The sequence below is a fragment of the Tachysurus vachellii genome, chromosome 3 (genome assembly GCF_030014155.1).
Source record: "Tachysurus vachellii isolate PV-2020 chromosome 3, HZAU_Pvac_v1, whole genome shotgun sequence".
Taxonomy (NCBI): domain Eukaryota; kingdom Metazoa; phylum Chordata; class Actinopteri; order Siluriformes; family Bagridae; genus Tachysurus; species Tachysurus vachellii.
The window spans coordinates 29,039,799-29,059,623 of NC_083462.1; the positions used below are offsets into that span (position 1 = coordinate 29,039,799).

General features: G+C 38.8%; 1 protein-coding gene across 1 annotated transcript; it reads right to left on the reverse strand.

Moving 5' to 3' along the window:
• Window positions 1-14,236, reverse strand: b4galt6 (UDP-Gal:betaGlcNAc beta 1,4- galactosyltransferase, polypeptide 6). The gene is made up of 9 exons (XM_060866614.1): window positions 13,577-14,236; window positions 6,925-7,041; window positions 6,669-6,782; window positions 6,287-6,408; window positions 5,486-5,602; window positions 2,907-3,094; window positions 1,956-2,078; window positions 1,760-1,861; window positions 1-1,481 (listed from the first exon to the last, which is right to left on the reverse strand). Exons 1-9 carry the CDS (start codon window positions 13,689-13,691, stop codon window positions 1,334-1,336), a joined length of 1,146 nt encoding a protein of 381 aa, XP_060722597.1. The 5' UTR covers window positions 13,692-14,236; the 3' UTR covers window positions 1-1,333.
• Between the last annotated feature and the right edge of the window lie 5,589 nt (window positions 14,237-19,825).

A 19,825-nucleotide genomic window follows, 5' to 3' on the forward strand; every position in this document is an offset into this window, starting at 1 on the left:
TTATCTTCAACATGAGGTTTTATATACAAAGGCAATCAACACGTACAAAGAAAAACACAACCAACCTACAGCTCAAAACTTTAACAGCATAAAGTTTTCATTGCCCCATAACTCTATTCTTATGCCATTCAAGAGTAACATCACTCTCTCATCCAGGCCCAACTTATTTTAAGACGAGTGCAAGGTACTTCATATGCACAGCTGGAGGATTATTCTCTCTCTCTCTCACACACACACACACACACACACACACACACACACACACACAGTATTTTAGCATTTAGCAGCTGTGTACCCGACTGCTAAGTAATTCTTCGAGTGAATAACCAGCAACATTTTCTCTCCCATCATTTACATAAAAGATATAAATCTCTTCACTTCAATTGTTGCAGTGCACAAAAAAGAACCAATAAACGATATACAAGAAGAAAGGAAAAAAAAAATAATAATAAATCTGGCAAAAAAGTAAGGCATGCTGATTAATATTGGTGTTTTGCTTAATAAACCACACCTCCCGGTTCCATTTGTCTTTAGATCCTAAAATTGAAGCATCTATTTGTGTAAGGAAAGGTGTGTGTAGGGGGGGTGGGGGTTATGAAAAGACAGTTAGCTGCCAAAGTAAGAGAATGTGCACTGGAATTGACACTGACATTACATGATCGAGTGAGCAGTCGTGATCCCCCGTGCACTCACAGCCCGCAAAAGAACAGAAAAACGTGACGCTCACATTACACACGCCACTGGAGTGCTCCAAAGTACATCTCGAGAAAACAAACAAACGAAAAAATGATAATAAATAAGGAAGGCCATAAAAGACCATTTACAGTACATACATAAATCCTCATATGCCTTAAAATTCTACTATATGATACAAAAACGTGCCATAAAATATCTATTGGCATTTAGGTTGCTGTTGAGTTGTAAAACTGAGCGGTCTACATTGTTGGCATGGATTAGAACTGACACTCAGAGTGATAACAGCCTATGAAAATCAGTTAAGGCTTCGCAGTAAACATTTGAATTGTTGACACTGACACGGCCCGATTTCTCCTTCTTCCTTGTTTTCGTAGCATGATTTGAGTAGCTAAAGCTGCATAAACGTAGAGACATGCATTGGGACGCTCACACTCACAAAAACATAAGTATGACATCACATACGCACTTCACACACACAATCATTGTAGTATTCACTGTAGGCCTTTAACCTTTTGTCTATTGGTTTTAAGGTTTCTTTGGGGCCGTGTGCGATGTTCGGGCCGCGCTATTCTCCGTGATGTTGGGTTGGTCGTCTTCAGGTACTCGTAGCCAGGTGGAGTGGATGGAGAGGCGGACGTCAGTACTCCACTATGGGAGCAAGCTCAGGGCTCAGGTTAACAGTGATGTTCTTATACAGACTACTTAAAGAGATTTCTGGAGAATACTGGAGATTATTTAGACCATCCAAATATTGCCTTTCTTTAGAATACCTTAGCAGCTTGTACCTGAGAGAGAGAGAGAGAGAGAGATAAATGCCACTCTCACCAAATCACAGGATAAATGTAATGTAAAGAGCATTGCACTACTGCACGAGGTGCGTCACCACCAATGGGTCACTGCCCTGGAGTTTACATGGAGAGACAGACGTTGTTAGTTTAACCTCTACTTGACCTAAGCATGCGTAAAGCAAACGCATATTTGCTGAACTCCTTTGCTGAAATCTCGCTGCCTTATTCACTGAAAATAAGGTTTGCATGTTAAAGTTTCTTAAGAACAAACTGACCTTCCCAGAAACTGCACTTCTCCTCGGTGGTGATGAGGAATTGATTTGTATTTGCCAAGATCTCCTTCAGGTCGGGTCACGTTAAAGCCAGCAAAGTGCACTCTGAGACATCAAAAAAGGGTTGAAGATTGAAAACGTGTAGATACTGTTTGGGTGCTGCAGCACAGTTTAATTACACATGCGCGCATCTACCCACCTGTTCCAGAGGTCATCGTCTTCCCCTCCCCAGCCCCAGAATGCATTGGGAAAGCCGTTGATCTTGCGGAACTGCTCGACTGTAAGTCCACTCACTCCTCCAAAGAACTCATTGTAGGGCAGACTGAACACAGATACATGACAATTCTTATTATATATTAAAAAATACAAAATCTAGGCATAACGTTGTCTTAGGAATCCATTTTATGTTCCCGAACAATAGCCTGTCTGTGATTTATGCAATTCTTTCCCTTTTACACCACCCGGTACTGCTGGTGTTCCTAAATAGATTGTTTATTTCAACACCATAAAGCTGCAACTTAACACCAGTGAAAAGGTTTACAGAAACAGTACATTTCTGTGCAAGAAACAATTTAACAAACTAACTGTCTGTTGTACGACAATTAGTTCTGGGCAACTCATTTGATTGGACAAGCATTGATTCAAGAGCACTGATATTCAGTATAACAGCACAGGGATGGGTCAGTGTTTGTATTACGGGGTTCATTACTCATTGCTGGTACAACGTTTACTACGGGCTGTCAGTCAGGTTGTGCGTTGGCATGGCAACACACAAAGCTCAATCAAGTTATGGCTTGTTTGTAATGGATTTTTTTATTGGAGGTAAAATAAATAAATAAGTGGCCACATTATGAAGGCAGTGATCATTTCTTGAAGATTGCTTAATTACAGCCTAGAGCAGAGAGGAGCTTAATGCTTTGTCTACAGGCATATCTAGGGTTAAAAAGATCAGTTACAAGCAGGCCAATAGTTCAATACATAGACGGTCATGGTACTGGAGATACTGAACATCAAATTATACACTGGCTCTGTACAAGAGTACATACACACAAGGGTGTGTGTGTATTAAGAGAGAAGAAATAAAAGTTCAATCATTACACACAAGACAAATGACCTCAGAGGTACGTTCCCATCTCAGAAAATCACTTACAGGTACATGTACTTGTCAAGCTTTGTAGCAAAGTGACGCGGCATCTGCCCACAGCCGTAATAATTCCGGTCATTTTCAGGGATATGATCGACATCATGAAAAACCACACAGTCCCAATCCAGATCTTTCATAGCCTCCTTGAAGCCCACGTTAAACAGCATGGCTCGGTTAAAAGGCTGAGTTCCTGCCTGGAAAAAAAAAACAGAAAACAAAGAATTGAAGGAGAAAAAGGACATGTGCACACTAAGAACTCACTGTGAAATTTAAAAAACACCTGAATATGAGCATGAATGCAAACAAACCAGAGATAAACCCGAACAGCACCGTTGTTGTTTTTTATTGTTGAAAAAAAAAATAAGACTACTATAAAGATGCAATTCATCCTGAAGGCAGTAGGCCATCTTGCCCGAAGGATCGACAAAACATAATTCGACTGTAAATTAACAATGCTAATAACCACAGGCATATCAAACATTTTCCAGCTTTTGGCGATCATTACTGTATATCGTCGCTGTCGGGCGGAAACCTCCCAGGTCCAAATTTGGTCAATTTCATATTTTTTCACATATCGATGCTATTGATCAGTCCCCACATGGGTCTGTTATTTTTACAAGTTATTAACCAATCTAAAGTCTTGAAAATAGCTTGAGCGCAAATCTCTTATCTCTATTGTACACTTCAACTGTCTGAGAAATCTCGTAACGCCACCTCTTCTTCACTCCGTGGGAGAGCTTATCGTGTTTTGTACTGCACCACTTATAGCTCTTAAACCTTTAAAATAAGAGTTTAGGAAGATGTAGGTATTCTACAGTCAGTATACAGTACAGTATACTACAGTCATTAGCTTTGGTTAACTATTGAAGCCTTGTCTCTTGCCAAAAGGCTCAACGTGACCGCAGACTTTATTGAACACAGCTGGCAGCAGCGACGTCTGTGTCCGTACCGTTCTTATCAATGACAGCATAATCTCGTATCTCCCTGCTCACAAGTCAAAGTTTGTATCTCCAATAAAACGTGACTTTGGGAAAATGTTGTGTTAATGTTGGTACACAACAGTATATTATAGCAATATAAGGTAAAATAACAACTTTAACGATACAATGTTTAATAACTGGCATTTTTTTAATTTCCTGAAAAATAATGGTTTTGGAGATACGAGGCCCGACAGCGACGATATTATACCTCATACTGGTGTACAGACACATACTGCAACAGCTCTTGTAGTCCAATAAAAGTTTCGGTCATAGCACTCACTTGGCATCAGGCAGGCTAGCCATTTTCCTTGCTCGTTTTTAGATCCAGTTAAGTGTCTAATGCTCTTCTGCGCTAGCTTCTTGTCAGAAGATACATTCTTTATCTCCTGACCTAGTCTCTTCCATAAAGGTAATTAAGTGTGAAAGAAAGCTACGTTATGAAATCCATTACCTCACAAGTGTCTGACTCTCCTGTGACCGTGTAAATTAAATCCAGGGTAATGAACGTCAGTATAAAAACAGGTTATATTCAATGAGAAAACAAGGAAAATAAATAACCTTGGGCATACCAAGATATTACAGTATTATTAATCGTAGAAGCGACTGAACATTTGTTCACAGAATGCTTATCGAGTACGGCATCTAGTGTGTTTGGGCTCCAATGCCACTTTGAAATGTATTTAGGTATCTAGACATATAGTAGGGTGAATGATTGCAGTTAATGGACAGTTTCTGTTAAGGAGTGACCGCATACACAAGTTTTCTTTTCTTACCTTCCGCCACACAAGTCTCCTTAAAATAAATTAAATAAATGACTAATATCATAAACAAATAACAATACTTTTTTTTTTTTACTTTATAAGCAAGCACTTGTGAGGCAGACCGGAAGCTCAAACACACCATTACTTACATTGCCTTTGCAAAATAAAAAGTGGATTGCCTAAATAGACAACTGAGTAGTAATACCCGAATTCACCAGCTGAGGGCAGCACAGCCAAATGAGCATTATTTATTAACAACAGTCACCCGCAGTAACTATGTATTAACACAACCTGCTAGTTGATGAGTTGCAGTTTCTAGATCCTATTTAGCTCCAGCACTGATTATTTTTAGCAAACCAGGAAGAGCTGTGGTACACCATTCTGAACTTGATGTTTTGTCACACACACAGACACACAAAGACACACACAAAGACACACACACAAAGACACACACACAAAGACACACACACAAAGACACACACACAAAGACACACACACAAAGACACACACACAAAGACACACACACAAAGACACACACACAGACACACACACAAAGACACACACACAAAGACACACACACAGACACACACACAGACACACACACAGACACACACACAGACACACACACAGACACACACACAGACACACACACAGACACACACACAGACACACACACAGACACGCCAAAAAGTCTGTGGGAGTGTTTTTGTATATAGTTCTAGGGCCACTCCCTAACGGCAAAGACTTGAAAGTTCACACTGCTGTTAAAAAAAAAAAAAAAAAAAGGAATCTCTGTCTTCCTCCATGTCACAACACCACAGTACAGAACTGTGTGTGCACATACCTGCTCGATCACATAAAATGCAAATTGTAAGCGCTGCCGTTGAAGCATAGGAGCGAGGTGCTGGAACAGAATGGGGAGATGTTCATGACGATTCCTAAAGGGGATCAAAACAGCCACCTGAGAGAGACAGAAAAAGATAGTAAAATAATCTTGATGATAATAATAATAATAATAATAATATTGCTGTACTAACTATCATATTATTAAAATATCAAGGTAACCCATGTTGTATAGGTATTGTTCTTTCTATAATAGGACATATCTAGATGCAGAAGAACAGCCAACATGTACCTGAAGATATGCATTCATCACACATGCATATGTTGTATACGATGAAAGTTTTAAAACATTTCCACACATTTTAAACTGCTCTGCTCGTGCAGCAAGTACATTTGCATAAAGAAATGCACCCAAATCAGCATGTACGATAGTCGCCGTGGCTTTTAAAGGCACGGCGACTATCGTACATTTATTGTAAGCTTTATTTCCTTCAACATAATCTCTTGATCTTGACGTTAATCTTTTCACGAGATTATGTTGAAGGAAATAAAGTTTACAATAAATCATGTGTTCCGCATACCTACATGTCAACAAGAAGATGCGTAACTGCTGCCGCTAATTACCTGTACACTGAAAGAGTAATAGCATTTTTCTGTTCGCCTATGTGAATTAACTCGGCTAGAATATCCCTCATTAACGTTGTTCGACCATATTGTGTACTGTATAGCGTTGCGACTGACGGGAATTTGTGTAAGACACAAATATTTGGCTCATGGGCATAGAAACAGTAGTAAACGATACCTTCCAGTGTGGTCTGCAGTCCTTGGGCTTCCAGTGTCCTCCAAACTGCATGCCCATCTTTCTAAGCTGCCATTCAATCTCCTCTATAGGAACCTCAGTCATATTTATATCTATAGGACCCTCTGCAGAGGCACAACACATCAGTACAAGTCGGTTTCAGCTCAATCACAACAACTAAATCACATAAACTACTATAAGTAGTTTCAGTGCAGCTGCATGAGAAAATCCAACACTGAATACTGACACTCTACAAAGTATAATAAATGTTAGATTAGATTCAACTTGGGTTTAATAAATAAGAAATCTTAAGAGTTTTGATAATCCCCACTAACTAATTCCTATATCATCACATACATTAAGCTCTAGGATTGTAAAAACTTACTCATAGAAGGTAAGCGTTCAGGGCAGGGCAAATTCTGGGCATAGGTGAAATTTTCAGGGAGGTATGTAGTCGGTTGAGCAAAATATTCGCTGGAGTTATTCCCGTCTGGATAATCTGCAAAGACAGTCATGCGTGAAGAGAGAAATTTACCAAACAGATCATCTTGTAAATGAAGAACACTTAAAGCCAGGTATGAAATAAGAACACCATGGTTCATGTATGAGTGTTGATGGTCTGGGTGTGCATTTTCTCCCACCTGTGCCATTAAGAGTGCTGTTCTTATTGGTGTATGATCTGATTATCTGGCCAATTGTCCGCACGTTATCACGGATCATGATACCCTGAGCCTGCACCATGAAGAAGTACGTGTTGGCTTGAGGGGGTAGGGGGGTTGGGGAGAGAAGGACAAAAGCATCGTAATCAGATTTTGCACAAGACTGATGAGATTAGACAAAGAGATTGGACAAAGAGATTGGTTAAACAGCTTTCTGCTGGCAAGGAAATACCCCTTGTAAAAAAATGAGCTGTGCTAATTACCTTCACACATTGGGATCCTTAAGAAGGGATTGTTACTGAAAACCAGCAATAACCTGAGCAAGCTAACTGTACAACTTGACTTTCTTTTCTTTTTTTTTTAATACATTATAAATACAATATGATTATGTGATGGAAAAACAAAACTAGCTTCTCAGCTGACTGTGTTGACCTACAATATGTTGAGAACTAGCGCATATAAACCACTTATAATTAGCCTTTGAACAAGTTACTACCTTAACTAACTTCTAGACTACAACAGCGGTAGTCATGGCAACTGTTGTTTTGCATTCTACAGTATGCAAATGGGCAAAATGGAAATTGGGCCACATATTCCCATTACATGTTAGAATGAATTCTAGTAAGAAAAGGAAACTGGTATTTGGGACGCACCGCGTTTGTGACTTCATAACCCCATAGTGTGAAAAAGACATCTATGTAATAAATTCTCATGGTTGACGTCAACATTACCTGAAGTTTCACGGTTATACGTGTTGCACTGCTGCCACAAGACGTCAGGTTTTTTTAAAGTTGCGGATAAGTAGTACACCATATAGGCAAAAGTACTGCATGGGAACACCAGACATTCACGCCTACATTGCTGTTATAATAACTCCATTTGTTCCGTCCACATAGTGTATGACATAAGCTCTTTATTAAGGTTGAATGCTACTGATGTCCAGCTATATTTCTACATTCTGTAGGTGACTTCACGTGTACCTGAAGCTCTGCCCCCACGTGCTTTATCTTTCCCACCTTTCTTCTTGCTTTAACTTAATATTAACCCAATTTGGAAGCTAAACACAACACAACACAACACTGAGCTTTCATGTGCTTAGTAAGATCATAATCACTCTCAATCAGATCAAATCTAACATAAAACGTATTTGGAAAATTTCCCGGAATCCCACTACATAATAGTGAGTGAGAGAATGAAGGAAATAGGAGGTAAAGACATCTATTTATTTGGGCAGCAAAGAATATTGCTGAATATTAAAAATTATTTACGCAAGAATGGAACAGAAAATGCAAGTGTGAGGTTTTGACTCATCAAGACCACATGAAAAAAAAAAAATCAACATGACATGAAGCCTAAAATCAGGTTAATGCCAGACACAGCCATACTTAACTGTATCAGCTAAAAGGTTTGGCACTGACGGCTGTAAGGACAGTGATGGTAATTAACCAAGGATGTTTTTTTTATGTACAGGGAATTAGGACCTGCTGTTTCTTGCTACAGTAGTGTGCTGGTCAACACCAGCAAGAACAGCACTTAGCACCGCAGTAGCTGGGTAAAAAAAATTGACGTTACAGTATTTCAGTAACATTTACTTCTATTAGAAAGCAACACTGTCCTTTTAACGAATTCAGAGCATGTTTTTCTTAAAGGCTAATTTAACAACTTTCCACAAAGCCATGTCACCTGCTGCTCACATTAGCATTACAAAAGTGTAATTTTTGTAATTTTTCCTCTTGCCAGATCAAGTTTTCTTCTAATGTAAAAAGCAAGAGCAAGAAAATCTAACACACCATTTCACCATTTTAGAGATGCTGCTTACTATTTGCTCCATTCGCTGTCATTTGCTCCTAAAGAAAGCTACAGGTGTTTTTGAAAGACAAATTCTCTTGATGAGGAAAAAAAAAAAAAACAACAAAAAGGATTTTTCCCCCATTGGCTTTTGCATTCTTGCAGAAAATAAGCTTTGTGATGAAAAGGAAAAAAAGGTTTATGATTTCTAGTATTATCCATTTGAATTGTTTTATGGTAAATGAGCGCAATTTTTAGGAATTCTGAAGCATAAATACAATCATCAGAAGTAAAAGGCTGAAGTCAGGTTATAAACAAACTACACCATGGACACACGGCTTCAGCATCACCACCACAAAGCAGCTTCTAAACTATTTTCATCTTTATTTAAAAAAGCGCCCTCATAAGGATCCACTGTGCTCTTTTTGTTTATCAATGTGAACGTATGAAAAGTTTGAATTAGCAAAAGCATGAATAGAAACACACAATTGGTCCCCAATTAGCCACTTGTAAGCAACCACCTTTATAAAGACGTTAAAAATTAACAATTAACTAATTGACGTTAACAACTTAACTAAGTGTAACTAAGACCTGGCAATACACACTTAAATATTATTCCCATGCAGCTCACAAACCTATTCTGAACTCATGCACTGGTTTCAAAGGATGAAATATACACACATTTAATGGTCACTTTATTAGGAACACCTGAACCCCTTCTCCTTCATGTAATTATCCAAACAGCTAATCATAAGACAGCAGTGTAAAGCATAAATAACACTAAGCACTCTTTACAACTGTGGTGAGCTGAAAAGCATCTAAGGATCCACAACACTGCAAATCGCATGGAAGATGAGCTATAACTGCCTACATGGGGCTCCAGCCGTCAGCCAACAACATCAATGGGAGGCAAAGTGGACACCGGTCCAGTGTAACTGGACAGAAAGGAATGAAGGAAAGAAGGGAAGTACAACAAACCCAGCCTTAGGTGTTGTCCTAAACACAAGGTAAATGCCTTAAAAAGCTTTGCTGCTACTGATTTATAGCCATAAAGCTCACACCATAACCAAACTAGTGTGAGCAAAATCTACATTTACCAAGTAAATCTTTAAGTACAACACTTCTTGACATATTGCATTTGTACACGCCTGGTTACATACAGAATGCATTTTATTAGCTCAGTTCCCATACTCTGCACAATGACAATAAAGCTGAGTCTAATCTAAAATGTGTCCTGCTTCCTGGATGAGCAAATATCATTGTCCTCAACTAGCAACTTTTCCCCCCAGAAAATGATGGTCTTGCAAAACTACTTTCATTTATGATCAGAAACCCTTTAAATAAAATGCAATATCCTGTTTTTCATGATTTTTGTTGCTGTTGGGTGGGACCCTGATAAAAAAGATGTTTAACAATCTAAAAGCTATGAAAAACCATCAACACATTACAGTTTCTCTTGTAGACATTAAAAAAAGCAGATTCTTGATGGAATATGAATAAGAATTGCTTGAAATTACTTATGACAATAAACTGAATGACAAATTTTCAAAAATTAATTTTCTCTGAGAAATTTTACACATTTTCACAAACCAACTGTATAAACTAAACATCAGACCTCTGGAGGAGCTGCACAGATTTAGTCAGGGTGAGAAAACAAGTAGGTGTAAAACTTTCTGCCCTACTGCTGGACGCATGCCATCATTTAAAAATGAGGTTCACGATGCAAAGGAAATCACATTATGACAGCAAAAATCGTCACTAAGCAACTGAGTTTCAAAATTGGGAACCATAAAAATTAGCACTGGCTGCTGAAAACAAGGCCAGGCCCAGAAAGTGTACAGTCTAATGTTGTGTAATTTGCACAGAGGTTTGACAATAAGACAAAGAAATTCCTTTACGTATTCCAAATTTTATTCAGGCAACATCGACAAATTAGATCCTCAGTCATGTGTGTCCCTCGTCACACAAACAATAAAACCAAACACGAGCAACAACCCTGACACTAATACTACTCACATGCACTGATGTCAGAGCAAAACAACAATATGACTGTAAACCCTGACAACATTGTCTGGCAACAATGGTAAACGAATTTATACACCATGCAGTCAAAAGTATGAGTCTTCCTTATACAGTTACCACAATGTCAGACGTACACAATAGTCTGTGTATGCTCTAGTATTACAATTTCCCGTCACTGGAAATAATCTGTTCCAGTACAATGTCCCTGTGCATAACGCAAACTCGTAATGCGTGTTCAAGACCTAGTGACATAGAAGACAAACTTGGGAGTGGAAGAACCTGAATCTCCACTGAACACCTTTGGAATGAACTGGAACACTGATCGCACCCCAGACCACCACACACATCAGTGTCTGATCTCACTAATGCTCGTGTGTCTGAAAGATCGCTAATCCCCACAGACACTCCAGCATCTAGTGGAAAACCTTCACAGAAGAATGCAAGAAGGAAAAGGGGAATAAATCTGAAATGCAATGTTAAACAAGCACATATGGGTGAAATGGACAGTTGTACACAACAATTTTTTGCAGTCTGTTTTATATTAATTATATTTTGAGCCATGTTCCATTTTAATTCGGATAATATTTTTGCATTTGATATAGTGATTTGCTGGGGTAGACAATCATTGAGATTATGAATACATTATCTTATCTACAGTTTAGACACCTACTTAGCCACTCTCAGCCAATTACTGTTAATGGTTACCTTTGTTTTTGTGCTCACATCAACGCCATCATCATTGGGTGGAATGCAAATTATTCTGAGAGGATGGTGGTTGGGTCAGCTTTTACTTGTGATTTGTATGTGTCACACGTTACATTGTGTTCTTACACCATGAGCACGTTCCCATCAATCAGTAAAGCACATTCTTTCCAGTTTTCCATCACTGGTCACTACATACTCAAGATTTTTGTTGTTGTAACTTTAGAGTTAAAACATACACTTAAAAAAACCCTGTATGTCAGTTCACAAAAGTGTTAACACACATTGCTGTTAGGAACGTTTTCAAAGGGTGTTTACACCCTGGGGAGTGGTTCCTAGTGTCATTCTAGGTTTACTTAATTTGATGTGTGCAACTCGTTGCAGTATCGTACTCTAAGGAGACCAATTAAACTGAATCATTCAAAACATGAGGTTGTGATTGGTGTGGAGTCCTTGCTAAACCGGCTGCCTACCTGATTTCCTCCATAGAGGCTGATTTAAGTACAAAACCATGGCTTATTTCATTAAGGATCAATAACGTGGATGTAGTCAGGAAACAGTGGAACAAATAAAACAAAGACATTTCATTAAATTTAGCATAAAAGCAGAAAGACCTTCGGATCATTTGAACGTGCTAAATGACACTAATTTATTGAACGCTTGAAGCAATCTGTTCAGACACACGTTGTCTATGAATTTTAGTGGAGATGTGTGATTGCTGTTTTATTGTATCGTATAAGTGTTGCTGGATCCTTGGTTCACCCCAGACTGAAATAAGATCCCAGCATCTCTTCTCTGCTTCCCTGCTTATTTTGACCTCTACTCACCATGTGAAGCAAAACGTCGAGATGCATGGAAATTAAATTACTACAGACATCCCACAGATAAAATAATCCGATTCCAATATCCCTAGAGTTTGCAAAGGTGCTTGTAATGAGCTGCATAGGCAGTGGTGGCTCAAGTGGTTAAGGCCCTGGGTTGTTGACTGGAGGAATCGGGGGTTCAAGTCTGACCCCCACCTCCTCAGTTGTGATATGTGAAGAAAAGAATGTATATGTGGCGATAATAAAGGCTTCTATTCAATTCATATTTTCAATACTTTGATCGGTGAGGCATCAAAGAACTACACAGACCTAAACTTTAATCCCTGACTTCACCGTGTGGGTGTTTCGGCTACACTAAACTGTCCCTTGGTGTAAATGTGTGCATGCATGGTGCCTCGCCATGGACTGGCAACCCATCCAGGGGGTTTTCCCGGATGGATGTCAGGGATTCACCACCATCCTCCTTCCTGACCAAAAATAAGCAGTTACTGAAGACTAATGAATGAATGAATGAATGAATGAATAAATTAAAACGGGTGAGATCATTTGGAGAAATGTATAAACACCTCTGACACAACAGACCACAATTCAACTCATGATTAAGAAAACATCCTATTTTAGGCTCAAAACACTAAACTGTCTGCTCGTATGTTCACAATCACGTTCACTCTTCATCTCTTTTCTTACAGTACTGTGTATTTGGACCAAGGAAAGATTACTAGACTTCAAACACAACAAAAATACCGACAAATGAATTCACATTTGTTTTAAATCGGTGCGTTTCAGTACCAAGAGTCGACCGGTTGCTAAGTGGCATCCACCTAACTGGCTTAGCATAAACAGCCAAGTATCTAATGATTAGTAATGAGCTAACAGTGGATTAGAAAGTCTTCATTTAAAGTGCTAGCTAACTTGTCAGTAGCTTCCGAGGCTGATACAGTAAATCATACAAAATAATTACGCAGCAAATTATTTAACGTGGTTGTTTAAAGCTGTATAGAAAACTAAAAAAGATGTAATCATGATAAAAACCGTTTTATTTACGTGTGTGAACTATACAGTATGGGAAATACACAGGACCCAGTGCCTAACTAGCCAATTCTATTAGCTAGCTATTGCACTGTGTAGCTAGCCACCTAGCTAGCTAGCTAGCAGGCTAGCAAGCCAAACTGTACCTAGTGCTAGCCTGCTAAATTGGTATCGACTTAACCAAAATGACCTGATAACGTCTCTAACTGTGTGACTACCGAGTCGTTCAGTTTCAGAAGAATACACTATATTAAAAAAAAAACACTCACCTATTCCAGGGGCCACATAAATGAAGTAGAGGCAGGTCGTAGACATGGAGAAGAAAAAAATGAAGGCCAAGAAGGAGCGGTTAGAAAGCCGCAACAGCCGCCTCGAATTCAGCATTTTTCTTTGCTCTGAGTTGCGGCCACTAGCTATCCGTTAGGTCCATACAAATACAAAGCTCCTTTCCTTCACTACAGCGAAAATGTTTGTTGTTGTTTGTTTGTTTTTCCCCCAAGAAATCAAGGCTGTAATAAAGTCCGCATCGCTGTGGCCTGTTTTTTTTTTTTTTTTTTTTTTTTTTGGGAGGACCGGTGGAACAGGGATGCAGCCGATAAAGCTAAGCTAAAGCGCCAAAGGAAAGGAGAAGCGAAACCAGGAAATTTCCAAGATTTACAAAAAAATAAATAAATAAATAACTAAATTAGTCCACGGATTGTACTTTGTCCATGGTGTAGCTGTGAAGAAGAAAACGAGCGGATAGTGAATCAGATCCGCACCTGCCGATGCACCATGTTTCCGTATGAAGTGAGTAACGAGGAGGAAATGATGAGATGACGGAGAGAACAACTGCTCCTCCTCCTCCCTCTCAAACACGCTTCCCCTGAGCCCAGTCAAACACGGCACCGAAAATGCTGTCTGTGGACATCCATGGATATATTCCGAATCCGTTCTGAAAAGGGTTCAAATAAAGACTGAACCCGGAAGGCGCTGTTTGTGCTGTAACGCCGCAGTACTGCGGAAGGTGTGACCGCCAGCCCACAGGGCCGAATTTCACAAGTTCTATTCTACAACACTCTATATAGGACCTTGCCTGTTTTTTCGGTTGAAAAAGACTACAACTAATACTACTACAACTACTACTACTACTAATACTAATACTACCACTACTACTAGTACTACTACTACTACTACTATTACTAATACTAATACTACCACTACTACTACTACTACTACAACTAATATTACTACTACTACTAAGACTACTACTACTAATAATAATAATACTAATACTACTACTACAACTAATATTACTACTACTAAGACTACTACTACTAATAATAATAATACTAATACTACCACTGCTACTAGTACTACTACAACTAATATTGCTACTACTACTAAGACTACTACTACTAATAATAATAATACTAATACTACTACTACTACTACTACAACTAATATTACTACTACTAAGACTACTACTAATAATAATAATAATAATACTAATACTACCACTGCTACTAGTACTACTACAACTAATATTACTACTACTACTACTAATAATAATACTTATAATACAACAACTACTACTACTAATAATAATAATAATAATAACAATAATAATAATAATACAACAACTACTACTAATAATAATAATAATAACACTAAAACTAATACTACTACTACTAATAATAGTAACAACAATAAAAACTAGATTTGTAAAATTCGTCGTGACAAACTTTGATGTTGGCGTGATAAAGCAAGTATTTGAAAAGGCCGGTGTGTTTTAGAAGTGAGTGGACCGCTAGGGTGCCAATACTTTTGGAGGCAATTGGACAGAAAGCTTGTGAAATCTAGTGGACCGCTAGGGTGCCAATACTTTTGGAGGCAATTGGACAGAAAGCTTGGGAAATCTAGTGGACCGCTAGGGTGCCAATACTTTTGGAGGCAATTGGACAGAAAGCTTGTGAAATCTAGTGGACCTCTAGGGTGCCATTACTTTTGGAGGCAAGTGGATTAGAGCATGTAACTTTACCCGTGAAGCAGTACTCCTAATTGGCCTGAGTGTTTTGATATGTCACATGTCAATGTTGTGGAATTTTGTGATTTCGCTTATTTTGAGGGCTGGGCTGCCATTGGGGTGTCAGTACTTTTGGAGTTTAGTGGCTATCGAGGGTTTGGATATAGCACAATTCAATAGCACAATTCATACAGATCTTAATGTTGAATGAATCAATAGATAGATAGATAGATAGATAGATAGATAGATAGATAGAGGTGTGGTAAATGTATTGACTTGGGACCAATACTATTGGAATCATTGGATTGAAAGTGTGGAGTTAATAATTAGATGTATTGAGAGTCTCCTTTACATCTACAGTGACTAGGAGAACAGGAGAGAAGCCGTGCTTGAGAAGAAATCCGTTTTTTATAATGGGTCTCTATGGAAAAAAAGGCCATTTTGAGATTCCATACCAGGAATGCCGGCATTCCGATCGCTTAGAAAAGTAATAGCAACAAACTTCAGACCAAAGTCTATGATATATCTGATACCATCAACCTAAAATCTGTTAAAGGCTTTTTTTTTTAAATATACATAAAGAAACAGTGTTTTGAGAAGTACACGTTTCAGGAAGAGGCAGGTCTTCACACTTTGTTTAAGTTGTGAAGTGACTCAGTGACTCAGCTGTTTGGGCATCCATAGGTAGTTCATTCATTCCACCACCTTGTTGCAAGAACAGAAAGAGTCTTGCTGTAGTCAAGTCAAGAAGCTTTTATTGTCATTTCAACTATATATCTGATGCAGTACACAGTGAAATGAAGCAACGTTTCTCCAGGACCATGATGCAATAAAAAACGATATAAAGCTACATGAACCAACACAGATCTAAGGACTTAAGTCCTAGCCACATAACGTGCAACATGTGCAACCTAATGCAACAGTGTGAGACAGAGAATAGCGCTGACCAGTGTGCTTACAGAATTATAAAGTATATTGTGCAACAATTGTGAACATGTACAAATGTGTGTAATAAAATTAGGTATTAAAATGTGTTGTGCAAAACAGCAGTTGAGTGAGTGATTAATTTGTACAGTCCAGAGTAGTTCACACAGTGGGGTGTGAGTGTGTGTTTGGTATAGTTCAGTTCTGTTTGTTGAGGAGTCTGATGTCTTTAAAACAGGACAGGAACAGACTACAACACACAGTTAAAACAGCAGAAAAAAGAATTGGTGCTTCTCTTGCCCACTACCCAGGACCGGTACCATGCAAGAACCAGAAACCAGGCAGGAAAAATCACTACTGAACCTTCGCACCCTGGACCGGAATCAATCACCCTTATTAACAGCTCACCATAACTAGATTTGTAAAGATTGTTGTGACAAACTTTGATGTTGGCTTGTCGGAGCAAGTATTCCCAAAGGTATGCTGGGGTGCCACTCGTAAGTGGATACAAGCATGTGACGTCGCCTGAATACCCGTGACGCAGTTCCCCTCATTGTGCTCAGTGTTTTAATATACAGTACCACATGTCCATTACTGATCTGTCATATACTCTGTATTCCTATTTAATACTCATACTGTCTATATTGTCTCACATTGTCTGTATTGTCTCGTATAGTCTGTTTTGACTTGTATAGTCTGTTTTTACTTGTATAGTCTGTTTTGACTTGTATAGTCTGTTTTGACTTGTATAGTCCAGGCTAAATGTATAATTTTATTTATATCTGTACTTTTGAGAGTCATAAAACAGCTGGAACCAAATTCCTTGTGTGTGTCAACACACTTGGAATTAGACTCTGATTCTGATTGTTGAGTCAACAGACCTCAATAAGAATCAGAACCAAATTCCTTGTGTGTCAACACACTTGGAATTAGACTCTGATTCTGATTGTTGAGTCAACAGACCTCAATAAGAATCAGAACCAAATCCCTTGTGTGTCAACATACTTGGCCAACAAATTGGATTCTGATTCTGATTGTCGTGCCAACAGACCTGTTATAACTTCCAGTTGAACTGTTTTACATGATGGCTGTGAAGGACATAATTGATTTGTTCCAATTTTAAACATTCACACACATTCACAAACATTTTTAAGCATTTCGGTTAGCTGGTTTAATTTATTCATACACTGGCAACATGAAGACACTTGTTCAAACGAACAATCTCAGGAATAAGTTCATTTATTGCTTCGTTTTCATCAGTCGTCGGAGACATGCGACATATCAAAACACTCACAACAATGAGTGTTTTGATATGTCGCATGTCCATGATGTAAAAAGTTTTTTGATTTTGCATATTTCGGGGGCGGGGCTGCAGCACAACCGGAAGGCCAGTCGGTACACCGATTTAAAAGTTTGTTCAGAGTATCACCCTAAAGGAGCTGGCTGAGTTTGGTGTAGATAGTTCGAAAGCTTGCCGAGTTATAAACCTCCAAAGTTTATAATGGGAGTCTATGGGAAAAAAGGCCATTTTGAGACCCGGTACCGAAAGTACCGGTACTCGGATCCCTTATAAAAGTCATAGCACAACTCTCCTCAATGAGCCGGTCGATTTGACATGTCATTCATAGATCTAGGTCAAAAGCTGCGGGACAAGTTACACGCCGAAATTTTGTCCGGCACAACAGTAATAATGTTGCTTTGCAAGCACCATTAATAATGACATTGTTTTTTCAACGGATGCACGACATCATTCATTCATTCATTCATTTTCTACCGCTTATCCGAACTACCTCGGGTCACGGGGAGCCTGTGCCTATCTCAGGTGTCATCGGGCATCAAGACAGCATACACCCTGGACGGAGTGCCAACCCATCGCAGGGCAGACACACACACTCATTCACTCACGCAATCACACACTATGGACAATTTTCCAGAGATGCCAATCAACCTACCATGCATGTCTTTGGACCGGGGGAGGAAACCGGAGTACCCAGAGGAAACCCCCGAGGCACAGGGAGAACATGCAAACTCCGCACGACATCATAATACTAGGAATTACATTAATAATGGTAAATAGTCTGTGCATTAGGCTCCAAAGAAGCGATTCTATTAATAAGTATTAGATTTAGTAAATATGACTCTAAAGCAAAACAGAATGTGGTCATTATAAACACATTACTTTCTAATGCAATCATGCTCACAGGTTATTGTAGGATAAGCATCTCTTTGTGGCATAGACACTAACAAAAGAGGGTTTAATCGCTTACAACAGAGATTAGCAGCTTTGTTATTTCCAGCAGTCCTGGCCCAAAAATTTAGAATTACAGATACACATGACAGGAAACAGGGAACTAGAGCACTCCATTGAGACAGATTGCTGTGTTGGAGAAACTGGACCACCGGCAGATTTTATGGCATGGTGATGTTTTCTAGCTTATCTTCCAAACACTAGCAGCACCAGCACAAGACATTAGTGTCTGGGACACTAAAGAAAAAAGACCAGGGCCAGTGATATGAAAACATTCCAATAGGACAGCTGAGGACATTTGACAATGAAGTACAAGATAACACACTATCTAAATATTCAATTGTATTTGCCCCACCCCCCCACCCCCACTTTCAATGTGTCCTTTACCAACGTCTACTGAGAGAAAATACTTCTTATTTTTTAGTATTTGTTATAGACTCATGGAAACCAAACTCATGGTTAAACTTACTCTCAGGTGTTATTGTCAAATTTTTTGAAATGGCTTGTGAATGTGGAGATAATGATAAAAAAATATGAGCAGATTTCCTCCACTTTATTCAAGATGTTTTCAGTCTAATTATTATTCACATGCTTCAAGGTATCATTTACAGGTTCTAAAATTTAACTACTGGAGCAAGAAGAAGCAAACCGAAGAAGAAGAAGCAAAAAGAAGAAGAAGCAAGAAGCAGAAGAAGAAGTAAAAAGAAGAAGGAGAAGGAGAAGGAGAAGGAGGAGGAGTAGAAGAAGACAAAGAAGAAAAAGAAGGAGAAGAAAATGAAGGAGGTGGAGGGGAGGGGAGAAGAAGAAGAAAAAAGGCGGATAGAAATAATAACAATAAGAGGAGGATGAAGAAGTAGTTACAAATACATGTCAACCCTTTTCTTCACATATCCTGGTATAGGAGGCTTGGGTCAGCCATGATGGAGGGGATAAAGGGCTTTGCTCAAGAGCCAAGCGGTGGCTGCATGATGTCCCATATCTATTAATTAATTAATAAGCCTTGATTTGTCACATACACCAGAATTATGTCTGTTAAGAAGTTTAAAGTTTCTTTTATGAAAGGTCAAACATGGTACACAGTTCTATGAACTAAAGTTAATTTCGAATGAATATAACTGATCCTGGATGTACTGAGAAACAGGGATTAAACCAAAGACCTCCTATTCAGCTAAAAAGCAGGGACTACAATTATTCACAGGTGTCACACAAAAGCTAGATAAGAATTTAACTAATTTTAAGTCAGTGGTTGCACCTTCATAGGGGCCACTTTATTAGGAACACACCCACAATTGTACATTCATTCATCATATCATTCAATCATTTGGCAGCAAAGCAATGCAC